Genomic DNA, 20,266 nt, shown 5'->3' on the forward strand with positions numbered 1-20,266 from the left:
TATAAAAATATAATCATTGTCTTGTGGTTCACTCCTCAAATATCTATCCTATATCTGAGTATACGAGAAAGTCTAAAGGCTCCAATGAAGAAGGAAAAAGGATAGTTCCTTTAAGCAGTGTTACAGTAAGAAAAGAAAGAAGCAATAACTACATTCCTAACTGACACTTCTCATTATCATGGCCATAGAGCACAGGTGTCAAACTCCGGTCCTCGAGGGCCGCAGTAGCTGCATGTTTTCATTCTAACTATCTTCTTCATTAGTGAGCCATTTTTACTACTAATTAACTTCTTTTGCTTTAGTTTTAATTAACTTGACTCAGGCCCCTTAATTATCTCTTTTTCCTTAATTAGTAGCCAAACAATAATGAGACATCAAACAAGCCACCATATGACCAGCTCACCTATGCCTATCACACAATATCTGAAAATAAATAAAGGTGAAGGTCTCAGTAAGGTTGATCTCTCAGGTCACCAAAACATTTTGAAAATGTTCTTAGAAAAAAACAGAAAAATCAACAGATTTGGAAATGTCTGCTGTGGCAGAATGAGAGCAGCAACAAGCCATTGAATTAAATAACGGGCTTAATTAACAGCAAGAATCAGCTTCTCATTAAGAAACTGTTTAGAGTGAAATTGGTTGGAGTTTGAAATCCCAGTTTAGCTGGTCATCTTTTGGCTCGTTTCACGTCTCATTTCTGTTTGGCTGCCATTTAATGAAGAAAGGAATCAATTCAGAGCACTGACTCCTTAAAAACAGGGCTATTGAAATGAAGGGAAAAGGAGTTAATTAGCAGTGAAAACTACTCACTGATTAGGAAAAGGGTTAGAATGAAAACCTGTAGCCACTGCAGCCCCCCAGGCCTGGAGTTCGACACCCCTGCCATAGGAAAATACCCTGACTGATGCATTCGCGTTTCATTTGGGTCCAAAGAAAGTCATCTTACTATTGTGACTTGTGCACTTTGGCTCCTTGCAGTCCCATTTGTTACTCATTCCAACTCTTGCAGCCTTCTCAGGGTGTCTTTTTAAACCTTTCACCCCTTTTTTCACAGAAAGCTGTACGGGGCCCTCTCCTGTGAATGTCACTTGTTGCAGAGAACCTGAGTGCCTGATAGCTTTCTTGTAAGGCACACAAGATAAAAAAAGTTAAAGCTATAATTTGGCACTATGATAAAACTTCTGCAATTTCTTATGTGTCGATGATATGTAAAGTCAATGGATGATATCATCGAACCTTTGGCTCAGCCTTGGTATAGGACTACATTTTATGAAATAGCGTTTAAACACTGTTATTAGTTTGAGTTTTGAAGATTTTTTCCTCTGTAAATCTAACTTCTTAAGGGTTTCTTGATCTAAAGATTGTACATCAAAACATTAACATAGTTATATGTTTAATTATAAAAATTCCTAGAGGCTTGCACTGCAGTTCACTTGGCATCTCTGTTAATCATAATTATGTAAAACTGAAAACCTATTATCTATTAAAGTAAAACTCAAAATCTTTATTTCTTAATAAAGACAAAGTCTACCTCAATACAATCAAAAGTACAATGAACTATCACATAATGTCAAAAAATAAAATAAATAACACATCTACAGTACAAATTGGGTAGCATTGTAACATTCAATGAACTGCATACATGTGAAAATTGTGCACATAAGCAATGTACATTTAATAGCCACACTCACCTCATCAAAGTTACATGATACAGAATTACAATATTTATTGTATTATTATTTTTTTTTTATAAAAATGTGTAATATATAGAAATTAACAAAATTCTAATAGTGATGCTCTGATGAGGATTTTTTTTTATTCAGATACCAATAACCAATTTCATGTTACTGAATTGCTTGAATCAGACTTTTTTTCTTTATCACTTTAAAACAAAATCACACTAAGCTCTTGCATAACCAGACACTTAGAAGCCTTATTTTTTGTATTGATTCAATTAATTGATATTGGCAGGTAAACACTTGTCTAAATGTAAATATCCAGTAGACCCCCCCGCGAAGTCGCGGTTCAGTGGTCACGTCCTCAGTCGTTCACGGCTTTTTCCTTAGAACCTATCTAATAATTGTTAGTGGAAATCGCAAATATCCACCACAATTTTTATGGCTTTTTTCGTGGCAATACTGTACTGTAGAGAGAACAGGAAGCAACCGTAGAGGAAAATGTGGCTTGGGATGGTGAAAGTAGCCAATAGAATTTGAAACTGCAACTCCCAGCAGTCCCTGCAATGGCTCTGAGTGTTCTTGTGTTTTCCATTTTATTCTTCTTAAAGACCCAAGATGCCGCTGAAACGCCCTGCACCTTAAGGCTTCTGGCAATTAAAACGCGCTTGCATGAATTATAGTACATAAAGTGGTAACATCGGTATTTTACATTCTAGCACTGCAGGAGACATGGCAGTAAAGTAATGTACAGTATACGGGTTTACCTTTACATTCTTTTTTTAGGTAATGTATTAAGCTGAGTTTGAAATGAAATTAAAGTGTTTTGGGGGCATATTTAGGGTTTAAACTATAAAAATTGGCATTTTTTAATCACATCCAAAATTTGCGGTTTTTCACAATTCGTGGGTGCTCTAGGAATGTAACCCCCGTGAATTTCAGGGGTGTACTGCACATGCAATTATATGTTTTAATCATTTTCAATCATTACTTTTTTACAGTTTATCAGCTAGACATTCCTAATTCTTGAGGTGTAGTTTTAAAGTGGAATACTATTTTAATTATTCAGTACTTGTTTCTTACCAAAACCTTTACTGCATGAAACACAAACAAATAACAAAAACAGTAAAAACCTTTACAAAACATGCAAATATATCAAATGTTCATAAGAAGTCTATCAAGAAGATACAAGGCTAACAGAATAGACAAATTTTGTTGTTAAGCTAATTTGTAATTGAAAATATGTTTGTAATTGAAAATATGAGAGGTGTTGGTTAGGCCATCAGAGGGCACTTACCCTGTGGTCAACTGTGGATCCCAATGTGCAATGAAAGGGACGTTGTACTGTAGAAATGAAGCCATCTTTCAGATAAGATGTAAAGCCAAGGACCTGACTCTCTGTGGTCATAAAAGAACTTTGGGCATCTTTTGAAAAGAGTAGGGTATTTCCCATTGTCCTGGCTAATCACCTGTCTCTACTTGACTCTCTCCTAACCCTTAATCACCTAATAGTTAATGTGTGATGAAACAACTGGCATAGAATGGCTGCAGTCTCAGCATCCAAGTTAATGCTGCATATTGGTGGTGGTTGAGGTGGTTCCCCCCGTCTATGTTAAGTTCTTTGAGTAGTGAGAAAAAACTATATAAATGTAATTAATTATTATTATCTATACTGATTTTCAGAATTTAAAAAAAAAACTAAATTAACATTAAAAACAAAAAAAAACAACAAGGGATAAAATGGTGTTACCTTATATTTATTTTCTGAAGATATGTTTGTATTGCTTGTAGTCATAGTATTACTAGTAGTAGGGGTGGTGTTCATTACAGTGCTTGCAGTTGTGTACTGCCTTGTAGAATTTGTTGCATATTCAGGGGTAGAAGAGTTTTTGGTTGAGTTTTCTGTTACTTCTGATGTTGATGTTGACGTTGACGTTGAGGTTGACGTTGATGTTGAGGTTGACGTTGACGTTAACAAAGACGTGGAAACCATAGACGTGGTCTTTAAAGATGCTAATTTAAAAAAGAAAAATTGTAAGACACAATTTGACAAGACGTTTTAGTGAACAAATTGTCTACAGATCTCTATGCATATTCATTGATGGCAAATTAACCACAAAAACAAATTTGAAAGTTGCACTTAATGAATTACTTACTTAAATTATACAGTAATTTTAAATATTAAGCTAACAAAGCACCCAAAACAAAATTTAACAATAGTGACTTTACTATTTCCACCTTAAATTTAAATTACTTATCTTTCTTGGACAGTTAAAACATATTTGTAATTAACACTCAGACAACTAGATGAAATTTACTTTTGTGTTTATCTACATGTATTAATTAAGCTAAAACTGTGTAGTAAAATATATTTAGAAGTATAATGTTTGCACATTTCTGTGCTGTAAATTACATGATATATGAGGAAAACATGTATTGAAGTTTTCAAAAGTACATTTACAATGTGCTTCCAGGAACACATTATATGCACTTCAAATATGTTACCTGATTATCTTGCATGCTTAAGTGGCATATGTGAAAATGAAAAGAGCAGTAAAAAGAAAAATATCATGTGACTATGAACAAATGTGTGTTTTACCTGCAAATGTTAAAATAGTATGTTGTTTCCAATAGAAGGATTTTTACCAAAGCTTTCAGGGAATTAGATGGCAATACTAAACCATCAGATTCAAAACAACATTTCTTAGATTTCTGCAAAAAATGATGTCTGAGAATTATTTTTCAACATTTGGAAGCACAGGCAGTGAGGAGGAGTGAGGAAATTTGCCTGTGCCTCCACCATGACAAGCAGCCAGGTGCTGACAGTATTTACCCAGATTTAGACTACATTTACATTGATTTAACTTTTTCAATTTTAATTGACTAACTCACTAACTGTATTTTGCTTTTATACATGAATGGTATCCATGTTGGTTTTGGATTTCTTATATATATATTTCTTTATCTGGAGATAAATTTTATTTGTCAGGAGGTGTTAGCCAGTTATCTGGTCACATGTTTTGTATTTGGAAACAAAGTAGTGATACCTATTTGTTGCTAGAAATAACATCTAAATTCACTGATTTTATTTGACACAAGTTGATACACCCCCAGTGCCTTTTACAGTATAGGTTAACAGCTTAGAAGTCTTTTGCATTTTTCCAGGTGCTTTTTTATCTGAAGAGAAGTGACAGGCTATTGTCATTACTCATCTTTTGAATTTTTAGCCAAAGATTTAATGACCTCTATGATAGTGTAAAATATCAAAAATTCCAAGATATTTTCACATCAGTTTTTCAATTACATATTAATTCACATAGTTATACAGTAATCCCTCGCTACTTCGCGGTTCACTTTTCGCGGATTCACGACTTCGCGGATTTTATATGTAAGCATATCTAAATATATAACGCAGATTTTTCGGTGCTTCGCGGGTTTTTGCGGACAATGGGTCTTTTTACTTGCTTCCTCAGTTGGTTTGCCCAGTTGATTTCATACAAGAGATGCTATTGGCGGATGGCTGAGAAGCTACCCAATCAGAGCACGCAGTTAAGTTCCTGTGTGCTGCTGATTGGCTCGGCGACGGAGTGTTGCATTAACCAGGAAGTCTCATCTCACTCATTCAGCATTAACGTGCTACTCCTACAGGGGCCGTGTCCAAGCACCAACAGAAGATGCAAATGATTACAGAAAAGGTAAAAGTTTTGGATATGTTGAAGGAAGGGAACAGCTACACCACTGGAGGACACCATTACAGCATCAATGAGTCCACGATTCTTTTTATTTAAAAAGCATATAAGATCTACGGCTGCTTTTTCTTTTAACAAGGACGCAAAACGAGTTGCAAGTGGAAGTGATAAGGCAGTAGTCTGGATGGAATCTGCTTTAGGAATCTTTGCAACAAGGTCGACGACGTCATGACTGCCTACAAGCTGCTACGTGTACTTCGCTATACAGTAAGTGTAAACTTATCTACCGATTTTATATTGCTTAGCAGTTGTCCCTGTTATTAATAGAGTAAATGGTGGGTTGTAAACAATACAGGGAGGGTTTAAAAACATCCAAATACACGTTAAATAATTAAATAAATATGGTGTCCCTACTTCGCGGAAATTCAGTTATCGCGGTCGGCCTTGGAACCTATCTCCCGCGATAAGTGAGGGATTACTGTACTGAAATCAAATGCTCCAGCAAACTATAAAGTAGACCTTTCTCTCCACCTTCAGCTGACAGGAGTGCTTAAAGTTGTATTACCTTGCAGAACAGACAGTGGAAAAAATTGTGCAGTACTGAGAAATGGACACAAACAGCACAGATTCATCACTGAAAATTCAATAAACTCTCACTAAACTCCTTAGCTATATAAACAGGTAAACAAACAAAACAGACTACTGACAGTGTTATGGTAAGGTATTCAACACAGAACTGATCTTGGGTAAGGAGTGACCTTGTCCTTGCACCTCCATTGAGGAAGCAATTTTATGCTGCATGCTATGAAGTCAAGTCTGAGCTGAAGCGTTACACTGAAACACTGAGTTTAATAGGGGAGCCTTCCAAAACACACATAGTTCAAGTTCCTTAAAAATAAAACTTTAAGAATATTCACAAAAAAATAACAGAAAAGAGGTTCACCCATTCTTAGCATTTTAAAGTTGCCTAAGCCCCCTCTGAACCAACTAAAATGACACCAATGAAACTTTTGACATTTTTGACTAAACTCTTGTGGTCTGGAGATAATTTCGCCATTAACCCAGATCAGCTAATTTCCCCTCCTGGTGCTAGATTTTCCAATCTGCTTATAAGTTGTTAACAATATGCAGATTTTGTGAAACAGAGAGTGAAAACCGAATAGTTTCTAACCATGGGCTGAGCATACAGTAATATAAAGATACACTGTAGTCCTATACTGGATGAATGTGGTTTCAAATGGTATTTTTTATTTTTTAACTAGAACCAGGATTCCTAAGTTCAGTGCTGAAGTAACACTGACTGCTGGTTTTCATTCTAAACATTTTCATAAAAGAATGGGTCAGTCTAACTTTTAATTCATTTAACACTAGAATTACCAGAGCCTACGAAAAAACTCGTAGATCCATCCCACCTTAAATGGCTTCTCACCTCTCCGTCTCTGTCCTTTGTCCTGCAAATGTGTGGATAATCAGCAAACAGCAAGCAGCCTGCTATCACCCCCCCCCCCCCCCCCCCAACACAGTTTTCTCAGCTCAAGTCTGTTTACCTGCGTGTCATTTGCTTAGAGTTGAACAGAGTGAGAAGTCAATCAAAATGACACCTTTTATAAATACTATATCGTTATTTGGAACACTTGCATTTCATGTGTGTTCCGTGTCTACAACGATCTATGTAAACACATTGTTAAAACAGAAACATTTTTCATGTTTTAGTAATAATTGACAAAATGTAGACATGAAGTGTATAATGCGTGAAGCCTGAACTCCAAATATCAAAGAAACACTTTCACAAAAGGTACAAATACAACAGAACAGGTTAGGTCCTGCCAGGTTTTAATAAGTTTTGAACAGATCCTCTAAGAGAGAATTTGTTTTTTTTTCCAATTTCAAATAGTATATAATATCAGTTACCCACTGACTTAAAATAGGTGGACTAGGATTCTTTCAGTTGAGCAAGATAAGTCTACATGCTAATAGTGAAGTAAACAGTTTGTTTGTCTTTCTCCACGTTAAGCCCATCTGGAAGTACACCAAACACAGCTGTTAGTGGATTAGGAGGGATTGTAACACCCAGGCTGTCTAATAAGCATTTTAAAAAGTTTGTCCAGAATGATGTTTGCCTATTTTCATTTTATTTTAAACATTACATATTAGTGACCACAGAGTTTATCTGGTTTTGTAACACTTCTGCAGTTTGCTTTAAGGGAGATACTGCAGTGATGCTCTTTTTTACCTACTAAGAAAAGGATAATAGTCTACAAAATGCACATTGGATATGCAGAATATTATTATTATTGTTATCTGGTGTTAATTAAATCCAAAAAATAGCTGAAAATTATGCTACTATCATAACACAAACACATTTTTGGGGTCAGCACTTGAAGGATATACTGTAGATTTTATTCTTTGTTTTCATGTACTGTATCTCATATTGCTATTGCAATATCAAATGAGTGTATCTACAATTTCATGTTTTCTCTATTTTAAGCAGCCCTAACCGTGTAGGGTACATAATAGTAAAAGTGGTCACCATATTATTTTATTTTTTGTACAAGAAACATAAATTACAATCCAGTAAATTAATGTATATATTAATAAATAATGAAAAAAACTAAGAGCTAGTAATTTGTTTAGAGCTTTTAATACATTATTTTAAATCTTAAAAAAATACAATTAATTAAATAGGTAAATACTCACTGTATGATGTACTAGTTACTTTAGAATAAGTTGAAACAGAAGTCCCTGAAGTCTTTGTACTACTTGAAGACTGAGGTGTTGTACTTGATGGCCCCAAAGAAGTTGATCTGACTGTGGTTTCTGTGCTTTCAGTAGTTGCAGCTTTTTTTTCAGTAGCAGAAACGTTTGTAGCTACAGAAGCAGTGGAAGATAAAACTGTAGATGTTTTTGTATTGTTTGCAGTAACAGACGATTTTATTGCTGTTGCAGTTGAATTCTCTGTAGATGTCATTTCGCAAAAACCTATGGGAAAAAATCCATGATATATACATTGTAGATTACTGAATTTTCTGCTAAAGTTAGGCAGTTATACTGATAGAATGTGAATGTCCCTGTTTTTAGTTAATAGCAAATACTTTTATTGATAGCAACATCAACATGGGTTTAATCTACACGTAACTAATACAATTAAAATAACAGTACATATAATCAACCTAAGGACAATATTTGTCAGCATTCTGCAACACCCCACAAAATACCAATCTAACAAAGACACACTTTGTGTAGAAGACTCTAAAGGTTGAGATTTAAAATGTTTCAGTATAAACAAAGCCAAAAGATAATCAGATGTTTTTGGCCCACATAAAAATTGCATATTAACCCATGACAATCATTATTATCTTTTATTAACAAAACTTGTTTGGGAGTTTGGTTTTGCAAAACAACCTAAACTGAGAGATCTGCATGTCACCATTCACCATTTAACCAGCAAATTCTTGAAACTATAGCTCTTCAGAGCAGGGTTGTTAAAGTCCAAGAAATGTAACATTTAGCATTAAGAATTAGAAGCATTCAGATGTTTACACCTAATTCAAAACATAACTTCAAATTATATTTTGCATATTCTGCTGATCACTAGAAGGTCACATCAACCACACTATACATTTGAAATGTCCAACTGTATTTCCATTTCAACTAGAGCTGGGTAATACATCAAATTTTCAATTTGATTCAATATTTAATAAAAAGCAATATGCAAAAGCCAATATTGCATCCAGCAGTTTGATTTTCTACAACTTCTTCTGAACTTTAATAAAAATGAAACTGCTGCAATGATTTACTATATTGCTAAACACACATTCACCTACTTAACTAGTTTCCACAAAATACTTGTACTTTGTTAGTGGTCAAATAACTACACTAACCACGAACTCATATCACACCAGAAGTGAGATGTCCATGTAGTGTGTAAGCCCTTCTCTGTCCACTCTATGTGCTCTTAGCTGCTGAAATGTTACAAGCACCAATAAAAACAGCAGCCTTTCATTTTTTTTATGTGTGTGTGTATATAAATTATTCAATGTTCATGTACAGTATATGTTAAGGAATAAACTGTATTATTAACCATTTCATTTTGTTTTAATTTTCATTTTTGTTTAGCAGGTAAGCTGAACTTCCTAATAATTATAAGAAGGTGTGTCCTGAATGATTTAAAGTTATGTTACTGTGTTTTCTCCTCCTGTTTAGTGGTCTATTTTGTCCCTATATACTTTGTCTCTTGTTGCTTTTAGAAACAGTAGTTTGTTGCCTTGCAATGTTTACCTTGCAATGTGTACCAAGTTGCACCTATAATCAAAGCTACATACATACTGAATTAAACAGTACAAAACTGTTCTGATTGGTTAATGTCTGTAAAATATTTATCATGTTTATGTTCAGTTATATATTATTTTTCTAGCAGACATTTGTTCACCTTTAAACACAGCATCTGGCAGCGTTTGGGATTCAGTGGTTCTTCGTGCTTCATGAGCACAGCATGCCTTTGTAGATAAAGGCAAATTATTTTATTACAGGTTCTGTTAATTGTTAGATCCATTTTGTAATTCTATTTCAAGAACTGGTTGATAACTTTTTCAAATGTGTTTGAATTTGAGCTGTCAAAAGCACTGTAAAAATACAGTTTTTTTGCTATCATTCAGTGTAGTTTAACTTTTTCTTTCATTATTATTTTAGACCATGCATACAAATAAAGGTCAGAGTGAAGAACTGGAGTCTTTATATTTAGAAAGTAGGCAATAAAAAATAAACATTTCCACCCTATTTGGAATTTCAAGTGCAGTGTAAAGTATATGTCTATACCACAAAGAAAGAAGAATCCAAAAAGATTTACGGTACTAGAATGCTTGATGCAAAATACGAGTTGCCCAGCCACTAATATAGTATAGTAAAACCTTCATTATCCGTCACTCGATTAACTGTCAGTCTCTGTTAATCATCATGGCAAAAAATTTTTTTTATATATATACTGTATATATATAAAACTATTACTGTCCTACTATTGTCATGTGGTACGCTGCAAGCTTTGCACATCAGAACATAGTGTTCTTCCCCAGCTCTACGTGTCATACCCCATTTTTCATAGTGTCAGTTATGTAGCTTTTCCCTTTTGTTACAATTAAAATACTATACACTGTTAAGGCCAATAAACGTAATGTGTGGGGTTGGAATTATCTCCATATTTTAAAAAAAATTCTGGAAGAGAAAGACCAGGGAGACGAGACTTGATCTTCACGTGAAGATCACGGAAGACACTTAAAAGACCCGCGAGACGAAAGAGATTGGCCACGGAGTGTCTCACTGGGACCTTAAACATGAGACTGTGCCAAGAGATTGACTCAGGGTTGTCTCGCGGGGACATAGAACATGAGATTCTTCCAAGACACTCCCTACTTAAAACCAATATCAAATAAGACCATGGGCAGCAAAACACTCAGTCGTGTCAAGGCTTTGAGCACACTCAGATCCAGGGCTCTCAGTGCATATAAAGTGTATAAAGACAATACGTTATAGATGAAACGTCGACGACTAAGCGAAGAAGAAAGAGCAGTGCGGAGAAAAGAGACTCAAAAGCGTTGGAGAGAAAAAAATGCAAAAAAGAAAAAGAATAATCTAGGTGCAAATTCAGAAAATAAGGAAAGTAATAATCAGCCTGGAACAAGTGAAATTAAAAAAAAGCACATCCAATAGGGCTCAGAATTAAAAGGCAAAGTAGAACTTCATAAAGACATTCAAAAACATTGGCGCTATACATATGCAGAGCAGGTTAGAGATTATGAAAGCAGTGGAATTTGAAAGGCTCAAAAAAACGGTGCAATACAAATGCAGAGAAAGTTAAAGAATATGAAAGCAGGAAAATTAGAAAGTATCAAAAAAAAGAAAGTAAAAATCGCAGTAGCGCAAACAAACGGAAATTATTACTTGAAAAAAGGGAAAATAATCACCACGGACCAGGAGTCATTGAAAAAAAAAAGCAGGACAAAGCGAGAAATGGAGATCGAATATATGGACATAGGTGATATGTCAGAAGTATGTAGATATTGTAAGGCTTTGAAGTTTAAGTCAGAGTATTTCAAAAGCGAGGTTTACCTCACATGCATTTATTGGTTACTGTGCAAAAAAAATATTAACTGCTAATGATGTAGATCGTTTTCTCTGTGCTGAAATTCCAAACAGAGAAACCTATCCTGAATTATGGTCCAAAGTCATTAAACACATGTCTCACGGACTTCATTTAAAAGATTCAGCATGTTGGGACTCGAAAGATTCCAAATATTGTTTTTAACGAAGTTCTGAAATAAAAGTGAAACTAATGAAATAGCAACAATTCAAAGAAAAAAAAAAATCTTAAAAGTGTGTACAGTGATCCCTCGCTATATCGCGCTTCGCCTTTCACGGCTTCACTCCATCGCGGATTTTATATGTAAGCATATTTAAATATATATCGCGGATTTTTTGCTGGTTCGCGGATTTCTGAGGACAATGGGTCTTTTAATTTCTGGTACATGCTTCCTCAGTTGGTTTGCCCAGTTGATTTCATACAAGGGACGCTATTGGCAGATGTCTGAGAAGCTACCCAACTTACTTTTCTTTCTCTCTCTCTTGCGCTGACTATCTGTGATCCTGACGTAGGGGGTGTGAGCAGGGGGGCTGTTCGCACACCTAGACGATACGGACGCTCGTCTAAAAATGCTGAAAGATTATCTTCACGTTGCTACCTTCTGTGTGCAGCTTTTAAGTATGCTGCACGGTGCTTCACATACTTAAAAGCTCAAAGGGCACGTATTGATTTTTGATTTTGTTTTTCCTCTGTCTCTCTCTCTCTCTCTATCTCTCTCTCTCTCTCTCTGCTCCTGACGGAGGGGGTGTGAGCTGCCGCCTTCAACAGCTTTGTACTGGCGGTGCTTCGCATACTTAAAAACAAACAGCCCTATTGATTTGTTTGCATTCCTCTCTGTTTCCTTTGAAGAGGAAGATATGTTTGCATTCTTTTAATTGTGAGACAGAACTGTCATCTCGGTCTTGTCATGGAGCACAGTTTAAACTTTTGAAAAAGAGACAAATGTTTGTTTGCAGTGTTTGAATAACGTTCCTGTCTCTCTACAACCTCCTGTGTTTCTGCGCAAATCTGTGACCCAAGCATGACAATATAAAAATAACCATATAAACATATGGTTTCTACTTCGCGGATTTTCTTATTTCGCGGGTGGCTCTGGAACGCAACCCCCGCGATGGAAGAGGGATTACTGTATCCGGAAAACCAAACACGATGTTTTTACAAAAAAAAAATATATTAAATATTTACGAAATGACAAAAGTGTTTCAAGTATTGCTTCAATTTACTAAGTAGGAAGAACAGTGAAAGATGTAAAGCATTATCCTGACAAAATTGAAAATTGTGTTGAAAATGGAAACCACTGACGGTAATATTATTCTGTATTAATGTTATGTTCTTCTGCATTGTAATTTTCTTTTAAAATTCTGTTATATTATGTTTTGTTAATAAATTGTGATGTGCATTCAGCTGGCGATGGGCTGTGTGGGAACACAAAGGGTTTCTGTTCTGTAAAGGGGCAGACACACCCCTTAGGAGATGAATGAGAGGAGAAGTTCGGAGAAAAATGAAGGTGCAGAGGGAGGAAGTTTGAGTAGGGTGTCAGAAGACAGTAAGCATGAAATTTTTGCGGTATTGAAAAAAAATATAAGTGGCACGAGATAAACTGATTGATAGGGAAAGCTTTCTTTTGCTGTTTTGGAGGTGTACTCAATGGAGTATAAGAGAGGGCACCATTTGTTAGGGAACAAAGACTCCAAGTAAAATGTAGAAAACTACAGTACCTCTGAGTTGCATTTGCTTATTGCACTGGTCAATACAATATTATATGAATTAATTAATTTTGTTAATACTATAATATATTTTGTTAATATAGTTTTGTTTCGTAAATAATTATGACTATTGCTAAACTAATCTACTGTGGGTCATTTTTAAAGTAGCTGTTTTGTTATTAGTCACTAACTCTGTCCCGATCCTTGACGGATAATCAAGGTTTTACTGTACTTACTATACTGGTAGTTGTTGCAAAATAACTACCCGTACACATCAAATGGCTACAGGGAATGAGCAAAGTTTACTGACTGGCAGAAACTGATGTCAGCGAGGAAGGCAAGGTATTGAACACAATACATACAATGGAAACTCATAAACAAGTAAAGGAGACATAAAACATGTTGAGACTTTCTTTGAGATACAGCTATCAATGAAATAGTTAAATTTGTGGACGAAAACACATTCTCCTTCGTTAGCATTTAATTTTATTACTGTCAGAAAATATACCAGATATAGGACTTTGTACAGAATATGTGCTTATATATTTATATAGTGATAATCTTCAATCTTTAAGGAGGTTTGAGAACATATTGAGATATACAGTAAAGTAGTGCATTTTAGTTCAGAATAATTGCAGTATCAATTTAAGTCCATATCACCCAGCCATAATTTTCTAACACTAACCCAAAGGATGGAAGAATACATGGTCCTTAAATACAACATTTGTTTATTTAATATAGAAGAGAAAACATATAACTCTCATAAAAACTAGATACACATAAGCTGAATTATAAATTATGGGGAATTATTCACCAAAAACCAAGATACTAATCGAAACTCATGAAAAAAAACAACCTGCTTAATATCCATCCATCCATCCATTTTCCAACCCGCTGAATCCAAACACAGGGTCACGGGGGTCTGCTGGAGCCAATCCCAGCCAACACAGGGCACAAGGCAGGGAACCAATCCTGGGCAGGATGCCAACCCACCGCAGGACACACACAAACACACCAAGCACACACTAGGGCTTAATATGCTTTTCCTTAAAGTGCTAAGCTCCTGTCCCTTATCAGCAAAGGCTTTTTCATTAGTAAGGTAATCCTGTTGTTCAATATGATGCCATTCAAAGAGCTGGCTAAAGCAGATTCCTATTTCATCACCATGCTTCATTTTGAAAATGACAGAAATGTTTCCTTTCGTGAATTTTGCTGACATTCTGTTCTGCTTAGGCCTTCTAGATACTGCAGAGCATAATATGAAATGCAGTTATGCTTGTGTGTGCCACCAAAAGGCTTTTAGAACAGCAGTGACTTCAGTAAACAAAATAGAATGCTCTCATTATGTGACTAGAATATGACACTTTAAAGGTTAATGAAGAAAATGAATGTATGAAAATTACACAAAATACACTCAGGTGTTCCTGGATGTTTACATTCAGAGAGCCATGACCACCTTTTGCATCTCCTGCAAAGAGAGACAAAGCTATAAGAGCACAAAACCCATAAAAGTAACAAGCCAGCATTACGGAACTAATGGAGGCATCTTAATCCATTGCTTCTTCCTCTTCATCTTTTCCCACATCTGCAGAAAAAAGATATGCTTGACCAACCTGCTCCAAACAGCTTAGTCCTACACCTTCTTCCCAGTCAAGCCGTTTTCCTTCAGATCTTCCTTTGCTTTATCCATCCACCTCCACTTTGGCTTCCCTTACTTTCTCCTCCCCTGTACTTTCACTCCCATCACTCTTTTGCCCACATATTCATTGTCTCTCCTCAACACATGTCCATACCACTTCAACCTACTTTCCTGTACTTATTTGGATATCACTCCTAATTCTGCTTTATCCCTGATTATCTCATTTCTTATTCTCTCCTTTTTTGTAACACCACATCCATCTAAACATTCTCATTTCTGCCACATCTATCTTCTTCTCCTGAACTCCATTTACTGCCATTCCTTAGCTCCATACATCATTGCTGGTCTTACCCCTGTTTTAAAAACTTTACCTTTAACCATTGTCTTAATATTTGATCACACAATACTCCTGATACCTTCTTTCAATTGTTCAATCCACACTGCACTCTATAGGTTATCTCTGCAATTAATTTTCCATCTTGAGATGGTCCTATACATTAAATTTTACCCAGTCTTTCACTAGCTCTCCCTGCAGACTAACTTCTGAATCCTGATCATCATTAAACCTCATATATTCTGTATTCTTCCTATTTATCTTCAACCCCATATCTTCCAATGCCCTTTTCCACTCTTTCAGCTTCCCTTCCACTTCCTCGTTTCTGGTGCTACATAACACAAGGTCATAAGTAAAAACCATGCACCAAAGGGAACTGGTCGTTTATCCCATTACTCAAAACATCCATAACCAAATCAAAAAGGTAAGGACTTAAATGAGAAATATGGTGCAGACCTACTCTAACTGGATCTTGTCTGTTACACCAACACTGCTTTCAACCCAAGTCCTCACTCCCTCATACATATCCTGGACAATCCTCACATTGTGATCTGGTACTCCTTTCTCTCTCATGTACCTCCAGATCCCTTGGCGTGGTACTCTATCACAAGCCTTCTCCAAATCAATAAACAGCATATACAAACTTTTTTGTTTTTCTCGGTGCTTCACTTTGAGCTGCCTTACTGCAGCCAGAGCCAGGATGATGCTAATCAGAGGAGGAGTGAAGGCGGACTGAGAAAGAAGAAGTTTGCTTTATGCTTATACTGTGCTTTTGTATTGTGCACTGCAGGTGGAAAACAAAGTGTTTTTATATATTATATATATATATACAGTATATATATCTATACTAATAAAAGGCAAAGCCCTCACTGACTGACTGACTGACTGACTGACTCATCACTAATTCTCCAACTTCCCATGTAGGTGGAAGGCTGAAATTTGGCAGGCTCATTCCTTACAGCTTACTTACAAACGTTAGGTAGGTTTCATTTCGAAATTCTACACGTAATGGTCATAACTGGAACCTCTTTTTTGTCCATATACTGGAATGGAGTGCAGCTTGATGGCCGAGAGAGGCGGAGTTGCTTGTCGCGTCATCACGCCTCCCACGTAAGCACGTGAACTGACTGTGAACTCAGTACGTAGAAAAGAAGGAGGAGCCCCAAAGAGCGCTGAAGAAAACATTCATTACACAATTGACAAGGCAGCGAAACAATAAGAAGCGAGCGAGTGACGCATACAAGATTCTTCATAAGACACGAGGTATAAAAAAGCACGGTGTAAACAGTAACTTTAAATTAACTTTATACAAACGCTCCAGCTGCCATTTGCAATGCCATATTCACGAGATACAAGTTTAATGAGAAGACACGAGGTATAAACAAGAGTTTGGATCACTTTGTAACAGAGTTAAAATTGCTGTAGCGAGAAACTTTTAACTGCCGGGTCTTAGCTAACATTAAATAAACCCGTGGGCATCGCAACATCACACAAGAGAGCGGCTCACGTGAAGTGACTGAACCAGCACGAGTTTAATAAACCTGATTCTTGCCGAGAGAGCAAATGGTGGACATAGCTCTGGCTGTAGCGTCATGAGGAATCGCTTCTACATTATTAGACGGAGGCCGTACAGCGCATTCGGCATTGCAATTACCATTAAACCTCGCTCACGACGAAAATCCAATTTGCAACATACGCAAGGGCTCTGGAAAGGCAAAAGTCTTGCAACATTCAAAGATGATAGTTTGGGATGAGTGCACCATGGCACATAAAAGAGCTTATGAAGTCTTGAAACGAACAATGCAAGATCTCAGAGATCGTACCAAAATAATAGGAGGTACTGTAGATTTTCGTCAAACATTACCAGTTATTCCACGAGGGACACCAGCAGATGAACTCAACGCGTGTTTAAAATCCATGCTTCTCCCACCGTCAGTTATATGTCGCGTTATATATGTGTAGGTACACCAAAAAATGTATACATTTATGCATGTAATGGGCAAACAAAAAATGTAGTATACCTGAAAGCACTGCAGTAGTACTCAATGTATCTTTACTTCTTAAATATTAATGTTTTACTGTTTAATAATTTATACGCTTCTTATATGTTGTTCAAATTCTTTTATCAAAATACCAGTAACAGCGCACTGCATAACGTGGAGTGAATACACTTGACATGAGCATTCATAGTATTTATCCTCTTTCTCTGTACGTTTATCATTCGTTTGCTCAGAGGTTGATGCGCATGCTGCTTACTGAGCAGCTCTTCACCCTAGCGTCCCGCTGCTTCTCTTCTTTCGTCGGCATATTTTCCCGTTAAAACTGATTAAATTTGTTTCTGTGTTGCACTAACTTAGTATGTTTTCTTTAATTTTTCAGTTAAGCTGGCACTTAAGTCTTCAATCTGCCTCAAGAATGATTAGCGAAGGTGGTAGGGAATGAAAACGGCACCCGTACGCATCTGCCCACGGCTGCCCTGGTGCGCGCAGCTGTGAGTTGATTCTACAATAAAATAAAATAAACATAAAAAGAGTAATAAAATCATCACCCCGAAAGCGGATAGTAGACGTGACGTAGTATATGTGTACCAAATTTCAAGTCAATAGGTGAAACGGTTTGCGAGCTACAGGTGATTTAAAATCCTGGACAGACAAACGAATAGCCACGGTAGTGTATTATAGAAGAAGATTTTACTGTTTAATAATTTATATTTATATGCAATGTGCTTCTTATATATTACTTCATATTCTCATATGATAATGATGTTAATGTTGTTTATATTGATTTCTATGTTATTGTAAGTGCTCTTTATTTGTGGAAAAATAAAATTGGCAATTAAACTTATTTTATAAATACTACATTTTATTTTTTTCTCTTGCACTCAGTGACCGAGGCCACCGGGTAATCAGCTACTATATATATATGTGTGTGTGTATGTATGTATATATATATGTGTGTGTATATATATGTATGTGTATGTATGTATGTGTATATGTATATATGTGTGTGTGTGTGTATATATACAGTATATATATATGACAGCAACACTCATAACAATGACAACACAATTACATTGACAATCATGTTACGTTATTTTTAAAATGTTTCCTTTTCTTTTTCATAACCTCTTTAACACACTACTTCTCCGCTGCGAAGCGCGGAGAAGTAGTGTGTTAAAGAGGTTATGAAAAAGAAAAGGAAACATTTTAAAAATAACATAACATGGTTGTCAATGTAATTGTGTTGTTATTGTTATGAGTGTTGCTGTCTTATATATATATAATATACACACACATAAACATAAATATACATATATACATATCTACATATACACATATCTACATATACATATATATACATATACACATCCACATATATATATATATATATATATACACATATCAACATATATATACACACATACATACATACACACACACACAGACACATATATATATACATATATATTTACATATCTGCATATATACTGTATTTACATATCTACATATATACACATATCTACATATATATACATATCTACATATATATATATATATCTATCTAGACATACATACATACATACATACATACATTTACACATATATATATATATATATATATATATATATATATATATATACATACATATGTACATATATATACTGTATATGTAATTGTGTTGTCATTTTTATGAGTGTTGCTGTCATATATATACATAATATATACACACACACACACACACACACACATAAACATATATATACAGTACATACACATATATACATATCTACATATACACATATCTACATATACACATACATATATATATATATATATACACACATCCACATATATATACATATATATATAATCATATGTCAACGTATATATACACATACATACACACACACATATACATATGTACATATACACATACATATATATATATACACATACATATATACACACACAGACACATATATATACATATATACAGTATATTTATATATCTACATATATTTATACATATATATATATATCTACATATATATATATATATCTACATATCTACATATTTATATATCTACATATCTATATATATACATATCTACATATTTATATATCTACATATCTATATATATACATATCTACATATATATATCAAAATACCCGCGCTTCGCAGCGGCGAAGTACTGCTTTAAAATTTTTATTAAGAAGAAAAGTAAACCTTTTTAAACCGAGGGAAAATGTATGAATAATTATTTGTTAAGGATCTCTTTGTATAACACGTTGTCAGTTCGCCCCTCTGCTTGTAATATGACCAAGCTGTGTGGTAGCTTACTGTTGAGCATGCAACGTACAGTTGGCCATGTGAAAAGCAGTCCTGCCTCAAATCAATGCCAACCTTTTGTAGGGTCTGTCCCTGAGACTTATTAATTGTCATTGCGAAGCAGAGCCTTAGTGGAAATTGTAGGCGTTTGAATTGAAATGGGAGATCAGAGGGTATAACGGGGATGCGAGGAATAAAAACTCTCTCCCCTGAGCCACCGCCAGTAAAAATAGTTGCCTCAATGAGGTTGTTTTGCAGACACGTGACCTGAAGTCTCGTGCCGTCACAAAGTTTCAGTGGCTGTACGCAAATCCACAATCGGTTTCATATTCTGTTCGTACCTTATCAATTGTGTTATTTGTTTTTTGAACAGGTTTGATTCATCGAAGTGATCACTCCTGCTGCGTTCAGTCACTTCACGTGATCCGCTGTCTTGTGTGATGTTGCGATGTCCACGGGTTTATTAAATGTTAGCTAAGACCCGGCAGTTAAAAGTGTCTTCTCATTAAACTTGTATCTCGCGAATATGGCACTGCAAAAGGCAGCGGGTCAGTTCACGTGCTTACATGGGAGGTGTGATGACACGATATATTTTGATATATATCAAAATACCCGCGCTTCGCAGCGGTGAAGTACTGCTTTAATATATTTATTAAGAAGAAAAGTAAACCTTTTTAAACTGAGGGAAAATGAATCAATAATTATTTGTTAAGGATCTCTTTGTATATCACTTACTGTTGAGCATGCAACGTACAGTTT

General features: G+C 35.5%; 1 protein-coding gene across 1 annotated transcript in view; it reads right to left on the reverse strand.

Moving 5' to 3' along the window:
* The window catches only part of podxl (podocalyxin-like), a 93,452-nt gene that overhangs the window by 31,235 nt on the left and 41,951 nt on the right, over positions 1 to 20,266 (reverse strand). Inside the window, exons 2-3 of the mRNA XM_028814348.2 lie at positions 8,063 to 8,344; positions 3,427 to 3,689 (exon numbers count right to left, since the gene is read on the reverse strand). Coding sequence (XP_028670181.2) covers positions 3,427 to 3,689; positions 8,063 to 8,344 — 545 coding nt within the window. The remainder of the gene's footprint in view (positions 1 to 3,426; positions 3,690 to 8,062; positions 8,345 to 20,266) is intronic.

Source organism: Erpetoichthys calabaricus, chromosome 1 (assembly GCF_900747795.2).
Source record: "Erpetoichthys calabaricus chromosome 1, fErpCal1.3, whole genome shotgun sequence".
Lineage (NCBI taxonomy): Eukaryota > Metazoa > Chordata > Cladistia > Polypteriformes > Polypteridae > Erpetoichthys > Erpetoichthys calabaricus.